At 39.8% G+C, this 23,770-nt stretch overlaps 2 protein-coding genes across 3 annotated transcripts; one reads left to right on the top strand and one right to left on the bottom strand.

Moving 5' to 3' along the window:
- Nucleotides 1–156: 156 nt before the first annotated feature.
- LOC116261006 (GDSL esterase/lipase At3g09930-like) lies at nucleotides 157–4,171 on the bottom strand. The gene is made up of 5 exons (XM_031639578.2): nucleotides 3,997–4,171; nucleotides 3,553–3,747; nucleotides 2,302–2,579; nucleotides 1,376–1,688; nucleotides 157–612 (listed from the first exon to the last, which is right to left on the bottom strand). Exons 1-5 carry the CDS (start codon nucleotides 4,034–4,036, stop codon nucleotides 404–406), a joined length of 1,035 nt encoding a protein of 344 aa, XP_031495438.1. The 5' UTR covers nucleotides 4,037–4,171; the 3' UTR covers nucleotides 157–403.
- Nucleotides 4,172–7,051: 2,880 nt separating this feature from the next.
- On the top strand, nucleotides 7,052–9,693 carry LOC116260039 (protein SPA, chloroplastic). Of its 2 annotated transcripts, XM_031638112.2 has the most exons (5): nucleotides 7,069–7,341; nucleotides 7,458–7,541; nucleotides 7,850–7,901; nucleotides 8,708–8,864; nucleotides 9,451–9,693. In XM_031638112.2, the coding sequence occupies exons 1-5, from the start codon at nucleotides 7,192–7,194 to the stop codon at nucleotides 9,470–9,472; spliced, it is 465 nt and encodes a 154-aa protein (XP_031493972.1). In that variant the 5' UTR covers nucleotides 7,069–7,191; the 3' UTR covers nucleotides 9,473–9,693. The 2 variants fall into 2 exon arrangements, with proteins under 2 accessions (XP_031493973.1, XP_031493972.1); XM_031638113.2 differs by lacking the exon at nucleotides 9,451–9,693 and having other exon boundaries at nucleotides 7,052–7,341; nucleotides 8,718–8,859.
- The last annotated feature ends 14,077 nt before the right edge of the window (nucleotides 9,694–23,770 follow it).

Here is a 23,770-nt window from a genome sequence, read left to right as displayed (position 1 = left end):
GCGACATGAGTTCCCCACTTTCTTTGTTAATTTCATCTGAAGCGTGTCGAGTTCCAGATCCCCAATGAAGTTCAATCTTTGCCATTCCTCGTTTCTATTTTTTTCCATGAGGCAGTATACTTGAAGAACAAATAGACGGAAAATTGGATCATGAAAACTCTCCATTAGTTATGTAGTTCCTTAGAAAAGAGCATTCAAAGTTTCAGGCAAGAGAACACATTACACTTTGAGAGAGAACTCTTCCAACAATATAAACCAGGTAACAATCAAGATGTCTTGTCTTTCTACATTCTTTAGATATAGTTAGAAACTGAGAAGCGCATGAGTAATCTAAGGGACTAATTTTGCCTGAATAAAAAACATGAATCGATCACTTGAAGCCTATGATCATTGTGGGTAGCTCTTATGAGAGAAATCTTTGGAGAGTTGGTTGAAGGAATTGGAAGACGGCGGCCCAACCAGCCTGACTGAGGTGCACTCTGTCCCAAAAGAAAGCTTTGCTTGGATCTTCGCATAACGTGTATGATGGCTTCACATGCTGCTCAATGCTTCCACATTCACTACCATTCACCCCAACGCAGCATTGCTGCAATGGATTTTCAAACCTTGATCCTGAGAGACAAAGAAAGTAGTTGAAAGATTCGTAGCAAAAGAAAGAAAACAATTCCTGAACGATTTGAGATCACTACATTTCTCCTCATTATAATAAGGAGAACGAAATCAACCGGTTAGGTGTTTATAGAGTCAAAATCTTCGTTGATTTTTTACTGAAGTAGAGAGAAAAAAGAACAAACTAGAGTAAGATTTTGTGGGCACGATCTTTTTAAATCTCAAAACGTTAAGAGTATGCAACAATGAAGTCTTTCAACTTTTACTAAGATTCGAAATCCACAATTAGGAAATCTATTGTTTGTTTCAGTAGGTCTCACAAAATGTGGATTTCAGGTCAAATTCAAGACTATGATAGATATGTTAAGCATTAGTGTAGTACATGAGTCAGTCGAGCACAAACTCGACCCATGTATTGCTCGGCTCAAGCTCGAGTCAAACTATACATGGTCAGCTCTTGCTCAACTCGATAGACTGAGTCCTGGCTTGAGCTTGACATTTTAAGTTCGTTTACCAACTCTTCATTGCACTCTTTTCTTAGTTTTAAGTTTGAAAATTATAAAAAAAGGGGGATAACCTAGATTAAATGAGTTTACTTGAGTTTAATCAAGTCGAGTACATGTAATTTGTACCCGACTCATTTATAAGCTTGACTTCTTTTAATTAAGCTCAAGCTCGAGTTAAACTTAGAGTGAGTTTGAATTGGCTTGACTCATTGTACAACCCTATTTAACAGTAATCGAGATGAAAGAAGGGCAGCAGTTACCGAGCTTAGTGTGGCCGGAGAGTATTAAATGGAAGGCATCGTAAAGGGGAAGGACCACAAGTGCTGCACTTGATGAGGGGCCAGGACGAGCATTGATGGCATTGACGGCATTGCGCAGAAGGCGGTTGTGATAGGCGGCATCCTCATTGAAGGGCTGGAAGCAGGAAGTGCGGTTGGTGAGGACAGTCACTACCGGCAGGCAGCCCACCTCCTCTAGACCGGTAACGGCTATCTTCCCCAACCCCATTACCCGCAGACGGTTTAGATCCTCGGCTATCTGCTTCACCACCAACTTTATGAAACCTCTCAACGCCTAGAGATTTGAAACTACTATTAATTATCGTTCTTTAATGGAGTTGTCAAAAAAGAGAAGAAGCCATTAAAAAATAAGCTTGGGGTCAAAGTATCAAATGCTTCTAGAACATCTAATTCCATCAGCTTCACATGCCACTTCAACGACGGGTGCATGCATACACACACATCCACATATGTGTGTTATATAATATAAGAAAATTAAATTGTGACTCTTAGCTTTTCAATGATTCGTCATGATAAACGGTTAAGTTAAGAGATGAACAAAGAAAAAAATTATTAGTCATCTAGTATTATTTTACACACCTTTTTTTGTTTTAATATTCGTTTGCTTTAGACACACGGCTCTTATTAAATAGATGAGTGAATTTAGATAGTCAGAATTTTGATGAAAACAATAAGCAAAAGATGATAGATATTTTCATTAGTTCACACATTTTCCTTTGTCTTTCTTTCTTTAAACCATCCATCTATTTTAAATGGATGGTTCTAATTATATGGTTGGATGACACCAAATCATTCATTTTTTTTCTCTCTTTCTCTCTCTCTCTCTATATATATATATATATATATATATATATATATAGAGAGAGAGAGAGAGAGAGAGAGATTACCTGAAAATGTAGACCGTTTTTGAGAAGGTAAGCAGCGTAGTCGTTGCCGCCAACGCTGAGTAGGGCCATGGACATGTAGAGCTGCTGCCGGCTGTAGGTGCCCTGCCTTAGCAGCCGTTCGAAGTAGTCAATCTGCGTCGTGATGTTGGGCAGGCCAGCAGAGTACGTGCTGAACACGCCCGCGCCCGAATATGCAAAATTCATACCGTATCGGTCTCGGCTCCCAGCTGTCCGTCTCTCTCTGTAAGGAACGGGAGACGGAATTCCTAGATACGCAGCTGTATACATAACAATCAACGCGAAAAATCATACCATAGGAATTAGTCGATCCATTTCAGTACATGGCTGTATTGTAAGTCAGTCGGGGAGCTGAATCGAGGGAATCGGCTGATTCACTCATTCAGCTGAATCGGTTGTCAAGTGTTCAAAATATTGTAAGATTTAGGTTTCTCAACAAAATGAATGAAAAAAATGCATAGAATATACATCAGGTATGTGTTTCCCTGCTAAGTTACAATTCAACTATGTTTTTTAATTACTTCTTAGCGTAGCATGCAGTGGCGGAGTAAAAAATTTTTTGTTATGAGACATTGATATAGAAATTTTCATTTTTGAAAAGGCACAACATATACAAACAAATAAATAATTGTCAGAAATATATATAAAAATATGTAAAAATAAATAAAAAATTTGTTGCAGGCGTGGGCAACTGCCCATGCTTGCCTATATGTAGCTCCGCTACTGATAGCGTGACCGGTTGAGGCGAGGGTCATGTAGATGGCATATGTTCCTGTTTTGATTTCTATGGGTACTACCTTTTGAGCCACAAAAGATGAAAGGTGTGCCCATTTACCTTAACTGCGATATTGCTCGGGACCCTAGAGACAAGAGGGATGAGAGAGCAAAATTTCAAGCATTTTTTTCTCGGTGGTGGGGCAATTGACCTCCCGTCATGGAAAAAGAAAAAAAATCATATTCTAATTTTTACAAACGATCATGGAAGTTTAATGAAGGGGAAGTCATGCCTTTTCAATAGATAATTGCTTGATCCACACATGCAAAACAAACTGTCCACCAGAATCTGATTCCAATTGACCAAAATGAATTAGATTAACAAATCAAGGTGGGTTTAGTTTAAGACTTTGCGTCTGAATCTCACACACATGATTCTGTTTTGGAAGCCAAACTTATGAATACGCGTAAGCATAACAAACATATATGCGGCTGAGAAGACTAAAGAAAAGAAGGTACCAAGGAAATCTGTCAGAACACGGCCATCGGAAAGTCTGCCGGATGGCTTGCCGGGAAAGGTAACGCCATAAGGAAATGACCACGAACTGCCCTGCGTGTTCCCTGTGTCTACATTTGAGTCTCCAAACACAAAAAGGCTCTTCGGCAACTTGTCATGGTGGTGGTGGCGGTGGTGAAAGCCTTCCACGGAAACACCTAACATAACATAAGGGAAAGCGGTACGTGAACACACGGGAGTTGGTGGGAGCCAACTTCCTCACCAGTTCATTAAAAATTTCATTGGAAAAATAAAAAATTGATATTGTGATCACTTAATAACGACATAGAGCGCCTATATTAATGCTCCTTAGCGACAAAATTTTGTTATCCGTATATAATATAATTTTATATACGAAGGAAGGGGTGTTCTATCATAGAAGATGAATCAGAAGTGATCAATTTTACCTAAAAGGAGTATCATGCAATGGAAAAATATTGCCTCCATGATGTTGTCATGAAAAGAAGGAGCGAAGGAAGAGAGAGAGAGAGGCACAACCACAACCCTTATCCTGAATGCTCGTAGGACTTCGCCCTCTGCCCTTAACCTCCAATGCGGAGGACGGAAAGGCAGGAGGAGAGAGAGCCTAAAGAGGGACACATAAATGAAGGACCATAAATAAGATCTTGGTTGCGTGAAGGGCAAGGGGAACCAGATTAGACCTGAAGTTAGGAATCACTGGTTGAGTGTTGGTTGCGTGAAGGGCAACCAGACTACAACTGAAGGGAACTCCATTGATAAGCCTGAAATCATGTCAAAAAGGAAGCAACATGACAAGCAAATTAACATGAGCGATCATCCGATAATTTGCTGAATCACTACAAGCCAAGGTCTGTTCATCCTTTTCATGGAGATGGCACTTGGCTTTGAATTCCGACGTCCTTTGTTCTTCTCTCTTTTACTCACTTTTGGAACTTTGGGTTGGTGAGAATCCAATTGTCAGTTAGATTTCCATGAATACTATTTTCAATTACAATAAGTGTCTAGCATTATTTTAGAGTTAGAAGGAGTGACTGTATGTTCACCTGGTCTCGACGCAGCTCTGCATCCTGAAAACATGGGCTGATGTAGCTTGGCGTCGACGCTGGGATTCCCTCCCACTCACCCAAAATGCAGATAAAAAGGCGCACTTAGCTTAGAACCAAAATTTTGGAAAAGATAAGCCAAAAGAAGCTTGCAGGTTGCCACGGGAGCTGCAGTAAGTAGGCAGCAATGTCGTCCAAATCGGATCCATGAACCGAATGGGTTTTCAAATGATTCAGGAAATTGGGCCAAACCAATTGGAACCGGGAACGGGTTTCAATCGATCCATTTCAAACCACATTGTTATTAAGAATGAACTTACATGTCTGCATAAGTTGCAAAAATTGGTTAATCAAAGGAAGTTCTGATGTGTAAGTAGAAATGGGCCGAAAGAAGGATACAAGATTAAAAAGGTGTTTGGGTGACACTTTAAAACCAGGTTTTTAAAGTGTTTCGGTACCATCAAAATTAAGTTTGAAGAAAACCCAATTTTGACAAAACTTGTTTCCGAAAAGGGAGTGAAAAACCTTACCCCCTTTTAAGTTATTCAATAATCAGGCTGGCTTTGGATATCACCCAAAGACAAAGTTTCTGAAACTCATTAAAAAACTTGGTTTTCATAAAACCTAGTTTTTATAAATCTGAATTGAAGGAGAGAGTCATTCAAACGCCCCTAAGGATTTTACACCATCCAACAAGCCACAAAGCCTTATGAAAAGAGTAAAAGCAGGCCTTGCATCGCTTGATATTCAAATTTAAACAACGGAAAGGGTGAGGGTTGGTAGGCAGCTCTTTTGAGCACCGGTAGTATCAAACTTCTCTATTGCAACAAGAGGGAAAACTATTTAAATGCAAGTTTAAGCATAGCGGAGATGTCATCTTACTACACCAGGCCTCGACACCTTGAGAGATTATAAAAAGAATGGGGTTTTCTGCTCTTAGTAAGATGAAATGCTTCTCCTCTACACCTAAAAACAAGCTTCTCACCCAAAACCTTTTTCGACGCAATGTATTTTTTTCAAGAACTTTTTTTTCTCACCAACCAAACAGTGAAAATTAATTCCCTAAATAGTTTGTTAGTTCAGAGCGGGCCTGTACGGATTTTCACAAAAAATTTTGTCGACAACAAAATCAAGTCCCGCCTTTTCTCGGAATTGAACTTTTCTCACCTTAAAAAGCTTTTCCAAGTGGTTAGTGCGAGTAGGTAAGTAAGTTTATAATTTATCCCTAAGATCTACCAAATAAAACTTCAAACCAGCTGGAATTTGACCAAATGTATGTTGAATATCATTAAGTGGTTAGTACGAAAAGGTATTTATAAATCTACTTTAGCCCGGAAATCATTTAAGACTTCAAAACATGCTGCAATTTAACCTAACCTAAGTTGAAAATATTATTTGGTGATTAGTACTTAAATTAGCTTACTACCTTGACATTAGTCTTTAACAACTACCGACCAAAAATGCATATTCCAACGTCTCATTGCTTATTTTGATCAAAATAAATTAAAAGTTCCTGCTCTACCAAGCACGAATAACCTACAATTTGAACCATAATCAATTTGGGAAATTCAATTTTTAGAGTTTTTTTAAGCTCGTGTTGCTTTTTCTATAACCTCAACTTAGTTTAACCCTGCACAACACCTCAATGTGGTTTGTGCATCTGCTGGGCTAGTGGCTGGCGGGCAACTATCATTAGTTCGATGACATGGGTGTTCCGGTGAGCGAGAGGTTAACAATCCATTACCTGTAATTCCCTTGTCTTGTCTTTGAGGTCCTACGCTGCATCAATGCCAGTGATGACAACAATGTACTTTTCAACTTAGGCACAATATTATGTCATTAGGAATGTTAATATATCGTTTAAGTCGGATATCCAACCCTTCATTACGAAAAACTCGAATATGGAAAAATATCTTTTATCCATGCGTTTACACTTTGAAAATTTGAATTTGCTAATCCGTATTCAGATTTGGATACCAATATAAAAATCGAATTTAGAACATGAAATTGGATTTAAAATTCGGATTTGATTCAGACATGACTTTTCTAAACCTGAATTTGAACATGTGAATATATGAAAAACAGATACAATTAAAGGAATATTTGATTTATGATCGATATATATCACCACTTAAAGATGCAAAAATGAAACATCCCCAGACAATCGAACTCCGAGAGACGGCTGACATGTAAGAGAGCCGGCACCAGTTCAAATGAAAGTGAGAAAAAGAAACCGGCGTCCTTTTAATTAACACTTATTTGTAGTTCTTAAGTTAATTAAGTAGACAATGAAGTTTTGAAATTACCATTTCGAACAAACAAAAAAGAAATTTTTTTCATTCTAAAAGATTCAATTAGTAAAACATTTTAAGTAAGCTTAAAATGTGTCTAATCAACAAAAGTAGCAGCAGGGGACACGGGATCCCAGGAGCTCAAGCGCTCTCTTTGATGTGCCCACATATCCCAAACATGTGGCTGCCCCTGTCCCTTTGGCGATTGTGGTGCTACCCTCTCTTTTCTTCAGCTTGCTGAAGAGGGTGAAGCACAGACAGGCTGAAGAACGCTCTGTCTTTCACCATGTCAACGACCCCTTCCCTCGCCCGCCTCCACACATCCTTCCTTGCTCCCTCTCATCCCAAGCTCTCAGCTCTCCGCCCAGCCGTCAGAAATCAACGGCCACCGCCCTCATACCCACGAATCAAGGCGCTGGAGTTGGACCAGAATACTGTATTTCTTCGTCTACCTTCCAATTTTCTTCATGGCATGCATTCCTGTGGGTTCGCGTTTGCTTGCATCTTCTGTTTCTGACCCTTTTGTTGGTGCTTAATGCATGGGATTGGCAGCTGGTAGCCATCTCCGTGGGTGTCGTCAGCATTGCCGTCGGCATTGGAATTCCGGTGTTTTACGAGACGCAGATAGACAGTGCGGTGAGTGATTCTGGGGATCTACGTAATAACTGGGTAGTTCATTTATAGGCCTTTTGAATGGCAATGGAAAATGTAGTATAATGAATTCGATGTGTTTGGGATTAATCTCGGGGGGTGTTAAAGAAGGGAAGATGTAAACTGTAAAAGAGTGGAATCAAAACAACGGAAAAGGGATGCTGTCATCACCAAGTGCAAATCCTGTCTTTGAAAATCTCTTGGACTTCTTGACAGTGCAATGATTTCTAAGCATGTTACTGTTTTATTTCACTGGCTGAAATGCGATTCTTTTTGGTCTTTTTGCTTTGCAGGCGAAGCGAGATAACAAGCAGCCGTGCTTTCCATGTAATGGATCCGGCGCTCGTAAGTTCGACTTTCAGTTATTTGCGTGCTTAGTTCGCAGTATTGCTATATCCAAACTAGAACATTCTTAAAAAATTGCACACCGATGCAGACATGAAAAAAATTCTAGTAAAAGCCCCTGAACTAAAGGAGACTGGTTTTGTACTCAATGTGAAGTATGTTGAACATGGATAACGTGGACAGATGAAACTTCAAATCCAGTAAAGTCTATGTAAATTACCCTTTGAAATTTTAACGTTCTAGATACTTTTGCCCAGCCATATTGTTGATTTGAAAGAATCAACCGCTGAATTCTGCTTGTAAATGCAGGATAGGTTTCTTAAATTGCAATCTTTGCAATTCTGTGGCCGTCATTGTTTTGGTAACCATAAAATACTGTGCACACTTCTGGTTCCAGCAATTAGAAGTACTGGGTCTCATTAAAAGAAGACATTTAGATCACATATATATCACAGAATTTGATCAAACCAGCTTACGGTTAAACATGCTGAAAAGCTCTTTAGGCCTGGAAATATAGCTTGTGCTGGACCCCAACTGTTTCATGGGTGGCGAAACTCATTCTGTTCTCTGATCTGTCAGTTAGACAGGGGAATCGATAGGAAGAAGTACCCCCATCAAAGGTTGATTTGTATCGCCATATAATCTTAACCATCTTACATAATTAAATACTTGATGAGGGAGACGGCTCATATCGCTTGTTGGACATAGAACCATGGGGGCAACAACCAACTTCATCATACTGCAATAACCATCTCAACTTGATTTCCACTGACACAGTCTTTGCTCGATGCCGTTCTGGCCTTAAGAGCTATGCAGATTTTGTATGGGAAGTGGTACAGTGGCAGTTGACCTTGGAGGGGATGAAAAGGAAGTGTCAAGGTGCATCAACTGCGATGGTGTTGGTTCATTGACGTGCACAACTTGCCAAGGATCAGGAATCCAACCTCGGTACCTTGATCGTAGGTAAATCCCAAGAATTCACTTTAATTTAATCCTTTTCTTAAAGTGGTCACTTTAGTTCATTGGTGAAACGTGAAACCCAACGAGACATGAATGAAGCCTTTCTACTTTGTCCGGTTGATGAAACTTACCACTAAATTAAGTACTAATATGTCCACTTGGGGGTGCAAATAGGAAGGAATAAATACAGGGCGAGGGACTTCTAAATTTGTGATATTTGAATATTTCGAATCTTATCCTCGATATGTTGTCTGATAGTAGACTGATACATGTGCTGCCTTTGTTGATTTGATTTTAGTGCAATTGGTAGAGCTATTATAGGATATGCAAAGGGGAAGGGGAAAAGCAGTTGAAAACGATGCCTTTGATATTGTGTGAAGTTCAACCAACTTAATTCTTTCTTCTTTCTGCCAATAAAAAAATTGAGAATTTGTTGGTTAGAAAGAAAAAAGGAAGCACATATAGATTTTGAGTTTCATTAGGCGGAAAATACCATTGAAACTGTAATAATGTTGTCAAACTAGCTATAGACTTTGTTATTTGGTTATTCTGTGGTTGTGATACCTTGTTATATTTTGTCTTCAATTAGGGAATTTAAGGATGACGATTGAGCTTTGCTGCTTTATGTAACTGGGAGAGGAGGAAGGTCACTGAGATGTTCAATGCAGAGAAAAGCGGCAGTGAATCATAAAATCTTATTTGGTTTTACTAAACCAAACAAAGAAACAAAGTATATGTACTGGTATTCATGTATGTGGATAGGATCTGGGTGCAAGCAATTCTTTTATTACAGCTGACTCACCAAGGGTCAATGCTAATATTGTTCTAACGTCACATTGTTTTGATATCTTAGTAGCTCCAAACTTCATTCTGCACTCAATCTCTTGGACGCATTTAGAAAATCAGGAACTAAATTTCAAATTTCAGTTAGATTTCAAAGCTCCTGCAGTGTCACTGACTGCAAGTTTTTCTGTTCTCTGTTTCCCATCTGACAGGAAGCATGAAAATCCAACAAATAATTAATCACAAATTCTTGGATGTCAAGATATGCGTACTTCATTTCTTTCTGAAACTTGAGCAACAATCAGTTCTTTATGAAGTAATGGGACTCTGCTTCTACTTGAATTTTATTCTTCTGACATAGTAACGTATCACCAGATTGCCCAAAGTACTTAGTCCATGAAAAGACCTATCCGTCACCTGTAAATTGATGACATTTCATGTCCCATCAATATCATCTTTCTCTTCATTAATCTTTTGTTAAGTAACCTCATTTTCGTCAATGAAACCATAAGGATGGGATGCTGCACCTTGACCATTGCAATAACATATGACAGGAAGAAATGTCAGATGAGCAGGTTTAGAAAACGAATTATGTGAAGAAAATATTGCAAAAATTTTGGGTTTGCATGGTCATCAATCAACAATTCCAAACTGAAAAAGAGGAAAATTGCAGGCAAAAAATTACCATGTTGGCACAATTTTTGCCAGATAAAATAATATAATTGGAAAAGAATATATCAAACAAAAGAATATATCAAACATGACTTCACATTCCATAGAACAGCCTCACAAGAGGGATATGAAAGCCAACTCTCAAAATTTAAAATAGGATAATAACATTTTTAGCGCCCTTCTCGTGGCAGAGGTTGCTGTCCAGTGTCCAGAAGATGCACATTTGACCTGCCAGGTTCTGTTCAGTTGCTACTTTTCAGCATAAACAAGTAACGATGTAGCGAAGGCCTCTGCCCGTTTACCTGCAGATGACATACATGGCCATAAATGGCAATGTCAAATCTTTTGTAAGCAATAGATAAATAATGAGAATGGTCATGCAACTCCTAATAAGCCAGTGGAAAAATACGTCCAGGTTTCCCTTGTTCTGCAGATCAGCCTTAATAAGCATTTCCTGATTAAAAGAAATTCGATTGAAGATAAATCTTTGTAGAAGTACATTGGCTGGTATGCAATTTCTGCTGTAGATTCTGGATCAGATTCCTTGTCTGAGTTCTCTTTATTCGCCAGTATTTATGCTTTTCTTTTGCCTGCTTCTTTTATTATTTGTCAAATTTTACTTGTTTGGCATAAATGTAGCAGACCGAGAAGAAAGTCTTTGTAGGGGCGGTATGGAGGGACAGGTTCTCTAACAACATCTGCTATGACCCATGATAATGCCAATGAAGGTAAGGACACAACAGAGATGGCCATGTTTCTTAGGTGGGCGCCGTTTAGACGACCAAGAACAAAGAGGGCTTGATCCTCTCCAATAATCAGGGATGGAAGAGAAGATCAAGAAGCATTATGGAGCGCAGCAAAGAGATCTCGTGCAGATATGGTCAGGGCTGCACTTATTGAGAACAAGGTGATGGTCCTGAACGTTCTCCCTTCAGTAGAAGCAGGGAAAGTTTTGAGCAGATATGGAGATCAGGACAGGAAACCAAGTTCATGAATCATGATGTTTTTACCCCTGAACTGTGCTTCTGGGGCTGCAATGTTCTCTCATTGTCATTTCTGTCACGGTGTTTTTGGGGTCAGTAGGGTTTTTATCTCTAAGAGTGGAGCTTGATCTCAGGTAGAGTTGCTTTACCCAGGTTAGAGCACGGCTTGGCTGTGCTTAAGCTCAGGACAAAACTATCTCCATACATGCATTTAGCATTTATTAAATGGAAAACTTAATTCCTCAAGGGGCAGCAAGGTGGTTCACACTCAACAAGTTTGAGGTTTGAATCCTATCATGTTCTGGTATGTTACTCTTTTAGGATATAAACAGCGGCAAACATGATATCTGAGTTGAAGGATATACTGTAGGTCCACTCAAGCCCTTAAGCAAGCGGCAACCTTACACAAAAGGTGGTTGTCCCTTAGTAAATTTTAAGTGGAAAAGTTATTGAAACTGCACCAGACACTATTCAATGGTTTAGTTCAAGAAAAATGAGATCCGAGCCTGAATTGAGTCTAAATCCGATTCAAAGATATCCAATTAGTTCAGATTTAATAAATGTTGGCTCTCGTTCCTTATACTAAACTTGTGAATGATGTTGTGTTCTTGAGATATACTTGCTGCAATATACATTCTACCAACACCATATTATTGTTTTAGGAAACATTACATGATCATACCTAATGTTTGATTGGTGAGTCTAAAACAACATTCTTTATCACAACATGTTTCTTAAAACGAAAATATCGTGTTTTTAAAGCATACTTTCTGGGAACACGTGTTTTAAAAACACAATGTTCTTCTTATCAAACCTCTTCTATTGGAATAATTCCATACTAATGAAAACGACCTGTCCACCCACGAATCGAGGGCCATTCTTAATTGAAGGCCATTCTTCTTTTCTTAGAGGGTCCCGGAGCCCTTTCATTACGGTCTCCTATTGGTGAGGCTCCGCTCATTGCTTGCCTGTGGCCTCTCAACATTCTTGTTTTAAAACTAATGTAGTAAAAAATAAAAAATAGTTTGTCGGCAATTCTATGAACCAGTCGATTTAAATAAGACGTGGAGTCTGCAATTGCAGGAGACAAACTGTAGTATCAAAATTTTAACAGGGCCGACTTAGAAATTCTCTAATTTTTCTCAAATTTTTTATATATGTTGAAGTAAACTTTTTGAAATTTGCAAATACATTTTCGAAGTTTGATCAAAATAATTTAGAAATCTGAAAATATTTTAAAAAATAGAGATAAAATATTCGAAAAAACAGTTAAAAGCTGGCGTGTGACAAACTTGAATCGGCCATCGACTTTAACATTAATTCAATTCAAGTTGTCTATTATGACAACATTGCTTAGAACTCTAAGGCTGGCCATGCTTTTTGTGATGCAAGTGGAGCGGAACGGTAGGTGGAGTTACTTGGATTTATCATTCTTCTCTTAGTGGGGTTCATTATCACCCAACTTGGGGATCATACAGGAGTTGGCTGATGATCAGAAGCTTCAGAATCACGTTAGTATATATGGCGCTGAATTCGGCGCCATGATACTGGTGCTGGAAGCACCTATACGTCCTTCTGCTGCCAAAAAGTAAAATTGCTCATCTTGTAAGAAAAGGAAGACGAAGATGGAAAACTTGAGGGCAATTAGGAATATAAATGTCTAAAATTCAGGAAAAAGATTAAATTTAGACATGCAGTTTGACAAAATAAGATACAAAACTAAAATCTGGTGTAGCCGGAAAAACAGAAATTGCAAAATGAAGAACTACCCATTTACATCTGCAAGATTATTTAAATCAGAAGCATTTGAATTTAGAAAGGGACGAGGGCTTGCCAACTTATACTCTGATGCTGCCAAATGCCAATGAACTCATCCAAATGCGTCTACGACTCTACGGGCAGTGAAGTCGACCAAGGAAAAGCAAAAGGGTCAACATCTGTACTGTACCGACCTGCGAATTCAGCGGATCATGCTGGAATTTCTTTTGTCTCCATTGTTAATTAATCCTTATGAAGGACCAGATAAGTTCACGAGCCTCTCTCTTTCCCTTTGCTTTATGAAAAAGGAAAGTTAGAGAGAGAGAGCAGAGAGCAGAGAATACCCCACACCCATAATTTCACTTGTATCTCTTTGCGATCCTTCTCAAGTGAAACAGCAGTTGAAGAAGACGAGAAAAGAAAGAAAGAAGGATTATACCCCCGAACCATAGGAGCATTTATTTCTCTTCACGATCCTTCTTGAGAAAAGCAGCAGTTGCAGCGGCAGCAGCAGCAGAAGAAGAAGAAGAAGAAGAAGACGCCACAACCATATTACCCCACGTGTCTCTTTTGGATCCTTCTTCAATAAAAGAGCAGCAGCAGAAGAAGAAGGAGAGAGAGAGAGAGATTGATTCATCGATTTGGGTCCATGACGACATCAACAGGCTGCACCATCTTCCCCCGCCACCACCACAAACACAACTCCATGGCGGGCGAGCGCCCGCCGACTACATGCTGGCGGATCGACCGGGTGGCCCTTTGGCTCGGAAGTACCATCGCCACCTTCTTCTTCTCCACCCTGGACCGGTGCTCTTGCATCAACATTCCCACCGCCGACGACGTCGATGACGGCACCGGTGAAGCGAAGACCGCCCCCCTCATTCCCCGAAGTGAAGTTGGTACCGAGCCCTTCGCAACATCAACTGCCGAGTCTCCATTCCGATACCGGAGAAAGGGCAGGATGAAGAAGGTTCGTGTTGGATTTTCCTTCGGCCTTATGAGGAGGAAGGTCGGGAAACCATCATCCTTCCGAATTTGAATTTTTCAGCAACGGAGAAAGGAACAGAGACTGCTATTGCTATGCAACTATGTTTCCGGAAGTCCTTAACGTGGAGTATGTAATTCATAAATGTCCGAAACGGTGACATCTATTTTAGTTTCTTCATTTTCTTGCGCTAGAGATTCCTTCCTCTGAACTGCTGCTGCTGCTGTTGTCTGTTCTGTCAAAAACAGTGTCTCATATATGCCGTCTGTAAAAAAGTACTGCCTGGTTCTGACAGTACGTATGTATGATGTAAGAAAATGCAAGAGTGAGTGTCAAAGAATTATTGCAAACCATTTACAGAAGGGATTGAGCTAATCTTTGGCATGTCAAGTGAAGCAAAAAATGGAAGGCCATCTGACAACTTACCAATAGCTAGGCTGCTGTTTACACCTCAAGAGTTTGGTGTAGCCATTAAACTCGTATTAAATGTACCGAGTTAAAAGCACATATTTCTCCTCCTGTCATTCTATTTGTTTATGTCAGAGCTGGATATCAATTGTTGGCAGCTTAGCAGTTACTGCAATGCTTGATGGTGTTCCCAGCATTTTCTTGGCCCAGCAAGGAGATCGATCAGTTGGGCTGCTCTCCTTAATCACCGAACTAAATTGTTCTAGTGAACGTAGAATGAGATCATACCATGGCAAATGATGGGTTTGATGAAACCAGAGAAATTAGCACAAATGGGCAGCGGGCCACCGTCGCCGGAGCTGGTCATGAGTACAAACCTCATTGATAAGAAACTTTCTTGATTTAACATATCTTTACCTTAGGTAACATATCTTTACATTGTGAGAGTGGTTAAACCAACACAACCAAGTGTCCTCAGATTTTGCAGTACACTCCTTGATCCGATGGCTCGTGTCCATTTGGCGTTCAGCCCCAAGACCTGGAGGAAGAAGATCGGCACAACTCTTCGCCACAACTCTTTGCAAGGGATTTTGGAAGTACAGGTAACGATGGTCTAAAATTTTGTATTGTGGTGGAGGAGATTCTTTCTCTCCTCTGTGCACAAACCCGTGTGACTTCTTTGAATGGGATCATTTTCCCATCTTTGGGGAGGCCTTTGATTTGATGACCCCTTCAAATTATCCTTTTTTTCTTTGGGATTTGCTTTGTACATATTATCAATTTCTCCTATTTTTTGTTTAATAAAAGGCCGAGGAAGCCCTATCTAGTGTCCCATCTAAAAATAGTTGGTTTTAAACACCTCTCCCCACCAACAATTTTTTTTTAAGAAAATCATGAGCATGAGAACATCTTTTGTTGAAGAACTATGAAACTATAGTAATTAACTTGGCACATGGAAATGATTCCTCATGCCCTTCATCATGGCTATCATATAGAACACATGGCAAGCCATCATATAACGTGTTAATTATTCTAGCAGGAAAAGATGAAAAAAAGGCCAAATGCATTGGTCATTGTGATCATGATAAGCTTACCCTTTTGTACATCAACAATGAGCCTAACCTTTCAACCTTTTTCTATTTAGACAAGGCCACCCTTAAATTTTTTGGGTGAGCGGGAAGGAGCGCACTACGTGAGCAAGTGGCTGAAGCTCTTTCTCTTTTTCTCTGCCCCCAAGATCCACATCTACTTTAAAACCTACTTTGAGTGGTTGAAGCTCTTTTTCTTTTTCTTGCCCCCAAGATCCATAGCTACTTTAAAACCTGGATGGTCCTATAAGACAACCTTCAACTCGAGTGTCATTTTTACCATTGTTTATAGCCCAAAAAAAGTAGCATCATGAGAATTAAACAGAAGATGCAATCGACAGTGCACCATTCAACTTGTCCAACTATGCTACGACCCTAAGAAAGACTTGGCTTATGATCAATAAGCCTTAGGACTGAATCCAGGTGCAAACCTAAACTCCAGGGCTCAAAGCTTGCTAGTTATTCTGTAGTGAGATGCGTGTCTAAAAGCCCAAATCCAGGCCATGTCACATTCGATCGGTTGGTTGGTTGATCAGGAATCAAAGACAGAATTCACAAGAATCGAATTCATAAGTACTCTTCTAGCTGCTGTCACGTTAGCAGGTTTTGGAGTTATGGCATGTCCTTGACATCACTAACTAGACGACCTGCTCTGCTCTCCTAAGGCGAAGAGTACCACTTCGTATATAATTTAGTAAGATTAAGACCTGGACGGGCCAAACCCACCGATCAAGACATGTCCAATTTGCTAGCAGGTTTGTTTACCAACTGGAGCGTGATCATAACATGCAATTGCACTCTTATGTCCTTGAGAAAATGAGAAGTTTCAAGATATTCTTAGTGTAAACGCATTATCGGCCAAAAAGCAATGACTTTGAACAGTGTTGTTGTCTATTGAAGGAAAAATTTTGTAGATTTACGACCATTCAAGTTTTAAGAATTTATTTTCTTGTTGTTCATGGTGTGTCTCAAGCAAGCATGAAGCTAACACAGTGAAGTGAAGTGACAGATTACATTGTTGTATGTATTTTTGCACTCCTAGCATCCTCAGCTCACCCTAACTATTCCCAGACCAAGTGATGATCAAGCCCAAAATTAACGATATGGAGGTGATTACAGCTATATTAATATAATAGTCTACATCATAACTTTTTAAAACAAGTTTGAGCAATCCAGATTTATCAAAATGTGGCTACAAACAAATGCATAATCGTTAATCCTTGTCAAAATGATATGGGGGCTCAAAGTCCATACACGATTGATGACAACAATTTGAGTTTCTAGTTGCAGAAATCTTTTGAAAATGCGAGGATCCAGTATGGATTTTTATTCGTTATAAGCAAAAAAACTTGTTTCTTTTGCTACAAAGTAAATGGCCATAATGAGCAAGTGTTCAATGGAAGCAATGGAAAGATTTTGTCTACCTTTCGGTTTCTTCCCCAAACCCCTTCATCACCGCCCACTCGTTAATCAGCAGGCCTTTAATTTGATTCTAAAACATGAGATTTCTCTTGTTTGGAAAGTTTACTTTCTGGTGAATGGGAGGACAAGGATTAATCCCATCTCACTAGCAAAAGCCGAAACCTCCTTCCCCTCGTTCCCAGGTCAAAAGCTATGTTGGTATTAGGTGGTGAGATTTTCACATGCTTCAACTTGCATATAGGAGCTACTCCTTTCCCGTACAGCGATATAGCCTCATGGGAGTTGAACCCAAAACACACCACATTATGTGCCTCAGGCCCACCCATTTGGGCTATGCTCCGGGATCTTTGGAAAGTTCACTTTGCTTAGTATAAGTTGCGTGGAAGTGTGAAAAACATGCTAAATAACAATAAATAAGGAATATAGTCCTACCAAAATTTGATCAGGCAAAAGCTAATCCGTTTGGCTGGTTTCGACTTCCCCATCAACATGCCTTTGTTAAAGAGAAAGAAAAAGCAGAGCAAATTTCTCGCATTATTTTGCTTGCAAAGGTTAAAAGTAGATGCCAATTCAAAACCAGGTTCTTGTAAAGGGTGAAACAAGATTGAAGGCCATAATTAAGTAGGTGCCAAACACCAGGTTCTCGTCACAGGCAAATAGAAGATTGAAGGAGAAGATTAGAGCAGATGCCAAGCACCAGGTTCTTGACATAAAAGTCCATACATGACTGATGACAAAAATTGGGGCAAGTATCTACGCAATGTAGCCAAGGAAAGAAGCAAATAAACGCTACATGAGGTGGAAACACTGCTTTGTAGGATGTAGGACACTATGAAAAACAATAAAATGTGCTCTTAGATAGCTTCTGTGGCACGAAGTCTGATTGGCACAAATGAACTGCAAGATTTGGTTGGCAGTTGAAGTCATCAAAATCCATTGGGTGGTGTGCAATTGAAAAGATTTTGAGGAGATGGTATTGAAGCCTCATGCTATTCTATTCTTTTGCTTGTCAATTCTTGAATGGTCCATTTTGAAGACCTAAATCCTTCGCTAAAGCTATGGATCAACTAGTCTTGTGTAGCTCCATCTACTGAGAAAAAAGTAACTTCGGACTCCACCCCTTCAAATTTTCAGAAGACAATAGTAAGTTCGATCAAGGCTGCCATCAAATTTAATTGCCTTTCTCATCTTGTCCCTTTTTAGGTTCCCCTCATTTAACTTTGAGGATTCCTCCATGCAGCATAGTTTGTACAATTAACACTTGGCAAGAAGGGATATGCTTTCTTCTGACTTTGGCTAGCTGGAAGTGGCTGTTTCAGGCCAATTTTTCATGACCAGATCTTACTAGTTGCGAAGCAGTTGAAAAATGACTTGCCATCCTTCTGTTCAATTCTTCTGTTTGCATTTTGGTAGCATTCGAACTTTTACCCTTGCCATCCTTCTGTTTTTCACCGATCAAAAAAGTTATTTACAGCACGCCACGCTGAAAAGAGAGAGGAAGCTTTGGTGGTACAGCAGAAATATGCTAAGTTTAGATTTCTTTCATTTCTATGCAATTTAGGTGGTAAAATGAAAGAACTCAAAAACGAAATGCATTTTTGTTATCCCACCAAAACTTGAGCGTATGCTTTTAGTGAAATTTTCAAAGCAAGAACGACATTTGGGGCAGAGATGCATTAGAACAAGTAGCCAAAAAGGATGCTGTAAAACTAAATTTCGAATATCATTTTCTTCCAAAGATGTGCTTGCTTAATGTGAGGGCATTCATGATACAGAGGTCAACATATGAACCGGCCATGTGACTGTGATTTGAATTTTGTGCAGGTCAGCTACTATGGTGGCCCATTAATAGAAGATGGTAACTTTGAGGAAGAGCCAGGTTCATGACTAACAAGCACAGAGTGGATGTGTCCCCATTCAGATCTAAAAGTGGCCCATTCGTTGTCAAAAGCACTTTAAATCTTGGCCACCATGCCATGGTGGTTTCGCTGTCTATTCTGTCCTTTAAAGTTTGTACCTTGAAGGAATCATAACTCCTGCACACTTATGTCCTTTTACAGTTAAAGCCACGTGCTGATCACGGTGAATTGCAGATCCCTTGGGGGGCATATTCCTTCGCTCTGACAATATAAACCTGTACGCCCAGTTGCCTTTTCCTATGTAATATCTCTGAGCTGTTAATTATGATATTACGTTCAAGCTGATCGTTGGAAGAACCAATCTATTCAAAAATTTGTTCAGAATGGCAGTTAGAATGCTGCACCTCGAACACTAAATAAACGAAGAGAAGAGCAATCTTAAGTCTGTTTTGATTGAATGGCATTTGTCATTTTCCGTTCATTCCCTCCCTAAATGTCTTAAGCTGAAGGATCACAAGCACTCTCTAACAGAAAGCAACATGTATATGGATATGTGAAGGTTTTACAAGTGAAATTTGATTCAGAGATGTATTTGTTGTGTTTGAACTTTGGAGATGGAGAGGAAGTAATTTTTATACACGGAAGGCTGCCGAGTATTCATTGCCCTGATTTGAGATTACTAGCACTTGCTTGAAGGGATTTGTATTCTTCTGTGATGATTCTTCCTGTGAATTAAAGAAGCTTTTACCTTCATAACCCTATCAACCAGAGTGGGTGTCCTTATAGACAGCTTGGCTGCAGCCAGGTTCATCATAGCTGTACTTGCTGCTTGCAACACCTGTCAAATTCAGCAGTTTCAAGTACATCTTCCTTTTAAAAATCTTGTCCTAGTTAGCAGAAAATTTCCCAACTAACAGTGACTGCATCGGTCATACTATTATTTTCCCATGGTTTTCAAACTTAGGGGGAAAAAGGCACTAAGGGATTGCAGTAAATTTTGCCATTAATGCCCAAGTTAAAGCTGCAGGTGAGAATCTCATCATTTATGTCACCTTCTTTTGTGTATATTCTCTTGCCATTGCTTCAACGTTTCTACTATAGGTTGACAAAACTCAACTTTCTTTCTGTGGACAGGGATGGCTATCTTTATTATATAAATCAACGCAAGATGTCCCTCGAGGTGTTGGAGAATTAAAGCTTTATTTATTTTGGTTGAGAGTTTGTGAGAGCTTCTCTCATTTTACAAAAGGGGCAGGAAGACATTGATTGATCATGAGCTTTGGGTTTAGGCAAGGCTAAGTGTGTTCTTGAACAAGGCACTGATTGAAAACTCTGGATGGTAGAAGGTCAAGAAGAAGCTTAGAATGTTAATGGTGGTGCTTAAGACTGAAGCGACATGGAGCCCATTATGACTGTCATACACTGTAATGGACGACTATTGAAGATCAGTGATGCAGGATTGGCATCGCGGATCAGCGTTAAGTTTATCATGGTCACTGTTTTTTTCAAATTCATTCATGTGAGGTAACCAGAATATGAAATATGATCACGTGTAAAGTGTCATAATTTTTGAGAACATGAATGAACAGGCCAGTCGTGTGGAAAAAAAAAAGATTTTTGGTCTGAAAAGATTAGGAACTGTTAGCCTGTATATTTGGAGGAAACACGTGTGGGGGATACAGCACCTGTTTTGCAGAATTCAAGATGGAAAATGCACATTAGTTCACCACTGAAATGCAAAAATCAATCAGTCTCCGTGGCCGGGCTTTCCACCAAATCCAGAATACGAAAGGAAGAAATCAGAAAGAGCAAAACAAAGGGTTACATCTAACTTTATGCACCTGTGCTTGTTCTTTTCTATTCATTTTGTCCATCTTTTGCTTTCAAAGAAAAGGAGGAAGAGAGGAAAGGAATTCCGTAATATATACCAAATAAGCGCCATTCTTCTTGCCATCGAAAGATATTTGGCTGATTAGTCTGATCCTTGTGAGAAACTCCTTCTGACACTGGGCCCCAATGTGAAGCATACCAGTGAGCCATGCCATGTACAGGAAAACAAAATAGTGGAAGGTTTTCTTTCTGCAACAAGAGGATTTACATGGGCATCAAACACACTAATTTTGCACTTGCACTTCGTAACTTTTGGCTATAATTCTGGAAAAATAAACTTACAAAAGAAGACGCGTCTTCAATCAAAGCCAAAATGATCTTCTTTCAGAAAAAGGACTCATCTTTTTGCTTTGGAAACTTCACATGAAACAAAAAGGAACCCATTTGAAAGAAAGGTGAGCAGGAGGAAGCCTTTCGTGTCATTGGAATACATGATTGATTGTAGTCCCTTGCTTCTGGTGCATGTCCTTTTGTACTATTGGGATAAAGAAAGGACTTGTTTGGTACACGAAATCTGATCAAATATACGAGTCTTCCTTTGATTTTTGTCGTTGGTTTTGAGGCTTGCGTTTCTCTTATGGCAAAACAGAGAGTTTACCAATCGATCTTTCTGATTGCAGCTTCTTCAATAGTGGGTTGCAGGTTTTGCATGTGCGAAAGAAAGCATACTGGTCTCTCGTGTACATCCTCCCTCTGGGATTCTTTTCCTTTTTGACCGTGAGGTCGAGACGTAGCATTTTATTTTTATTTCCCTCTTCTAGTTGATTCAGAATCTTGCTTCTTCTCCACCTATGATTGCTAGCTGTCACTTTGACAGATCAAATAACAAAAAATTTATTCATGAAAGCAATGAAGTCGATTATCTTATCTGATGATAATCAGAACGAGCTAAATGATGAATCCCTTGCAACTATTCATCTTTTAACTAGTGACATTGTCCAGTCGGCCTAAACAGAAGAGGCACTTGTAGGGCTTAGGAGAAGCTCGCAGAGTTGTAATGAAGAAATCTATCATTAATCAGTTCATCCTAAATCAGTCTATGGTTGCACAGAGCATAGACTTTGGTCTCATGAATGCACTCTGGTAGGATTGTGGTTCTTCATGACAAATTGATTTTACTGCCACTTTTCCCCCCAACATATTCGTTAACCTTGGGAGAAAATCATTCCCTGCCCTCTGTTTATCATATCCTTAGCCGAAAAAAATTCCTGCCGCCTTTTGGACACTCCAAATCTGCAATTGCAGAAGTTTCCTTCTCAATGATCCTAACTGAATTCATAAGTCCGGTTGGTATCTGTTTCTGAGAATCTCGGGCAATCCATCGGCCGCTGCCAGGTTGAGAAAAATGCCTCATGTTACCTTCAGAGCTTGAAGAAACAAACGTTGGTACTTCTGTTTAATTGACTTGATCTTATGCATTCCTCGTTTCCAAGAGTAAGCATTGAAGGGTACACCTCAATGTTTCAATTAAGGAAGGAATGCAAGTATATGCTCTAGAAGTAATTAAGTAGGATTGAGATGAGTACTATTAAAGAGCTGCTCATTAAATTTTCATGTGCATTTATTTGTGGGCGCATGTGATTCAACAATGGTTACACTGCAGCTGCTAGTTGCTCTTCTGCCCACATCAAGAAAATGAATTGCTTTCATTCTCAATGGCTTGACCACGTCAACTTCTGATAAGGAAAACTCAAGAGACTCTGATCGACAGCGTGATTCTTAGTGGCAATTCCCCGGAGCCTTTGGGTGAGAGAGTGAGAGAGAGAGAAAGATCACTGCAGGAGCCAAAGCTGATGAAGCATCTGTTCAGTGTTGCTGAGTGACAAAACCGGTGTGAAATTGGGGGTCCACAGCCACTGTTATTCACATGTGAGCTCTTCAATATGAGCTTCCAAAACGTGCAGTCCAGGCCATGGCAGGCCGCGCCTTCCCGACCAAAATGCTCCATGTGCAACTGTTGGAGTACAAGAGAAAGCTGCAATTGTTTCCATTGCTTTTGCTTGGTCATTGGCTAGAGAAATTCAAACTAAATAGTGCTAAAGAGCAGTGGCAGAGACAGAAATCTAAACCAGGAAGGGGAGATGCGTACAAACCTGGTTCGATTCCCGAGGGGGGCGTGGCATGGGCCTGGTGCAGGTCTCAGTTCAAAATTGGGTAGAAGGTGGGCACCAGCCAACCTGAACCCAACTGCTCTATTTCAGTATGTTGGGCATGTGGTTCTACCTCTACTCAAGATAAAGCCATACGCAAGGACTCCTCAGTCTTACTTCAACGGCAAACCAAGCATGGGGACTCACCATCAAAAGATCAACTCAATTGGACAGAAAGACTAGGCACTTTCCTGTTAAATTTCTGCAGAAAGAAGTACTTGAAGGTTTGCATCAATGAGAGAAGAAAATTTTTCAAAAACACAATTAAGATGTTGGTTATGATAAGGGGAGCATCACTTTCATCAGTTTAATCAGAAATGTTGATAAAGGCAGCATCATTTTCATCAGTTTTAATCTGAAATGTTGATAAGGGAAGCATAGGTTTAATCCGAAACGTTGATAAGGGGAGCATCTTTTTCATCAGTTTAACTTCAACCTGAAAAGTTTTCAGCCAAATGGAATTGAAGGCTGGAAAATGAGCCCACTGTTTGGGATCGGTTCATCTACTCAAGAGGCATCTATTACTTAGCCCATCCCTCCTATAGAAAGTTGGTCTCATCTTTTTAGGTGTCCACTTACCTGCTTAAAACCGATTTTTTTTTTTAATAAACAAGTAAAGATCACAATTTTTGGTAAATTTGGGATATTAGGAAACTGTATTCCAAAAACATAAATAGTCTTTTTTTTTACGTTTCAATAATTTGGTCCGGGTCCTGGATCAGGTGGTACCGATCCATTTCGACGCCCACCGTCAGAACAGGGCGTCCATTCTCTTTCGACCGAAAGATGAAGCAGAAAGCAAGGGGTTCTCCATATCGAGGTCTTATCCGGAGCGTCACGATCTGACCCGTCCAACATCCCACCGACCGACACGTGTCGCTCCAGGATTCCGCGATCAGCGCCACTTACTC

The sequence above is a fragment of the Nymphaea colorata genome, chromosome 9 (genome assembly GCF_008831285.2).
Source record: "Nymphaea colorata isolate Beijing-Zhang1983 chromosome 9, ASM883128v2, whole genome shotgun sequence".
In the NCBI taxonomy this organism is placed as follows: Eukaryota; Viridiplantae; Streptophyta; class Magnoliopsida; order Nymphaeales; family Nymphaeaceae; genus Nymphaea; species Nymphaea colorata.
This window is presented reverse-complemented; position numbering and strand designations above follow the sequence as displayed.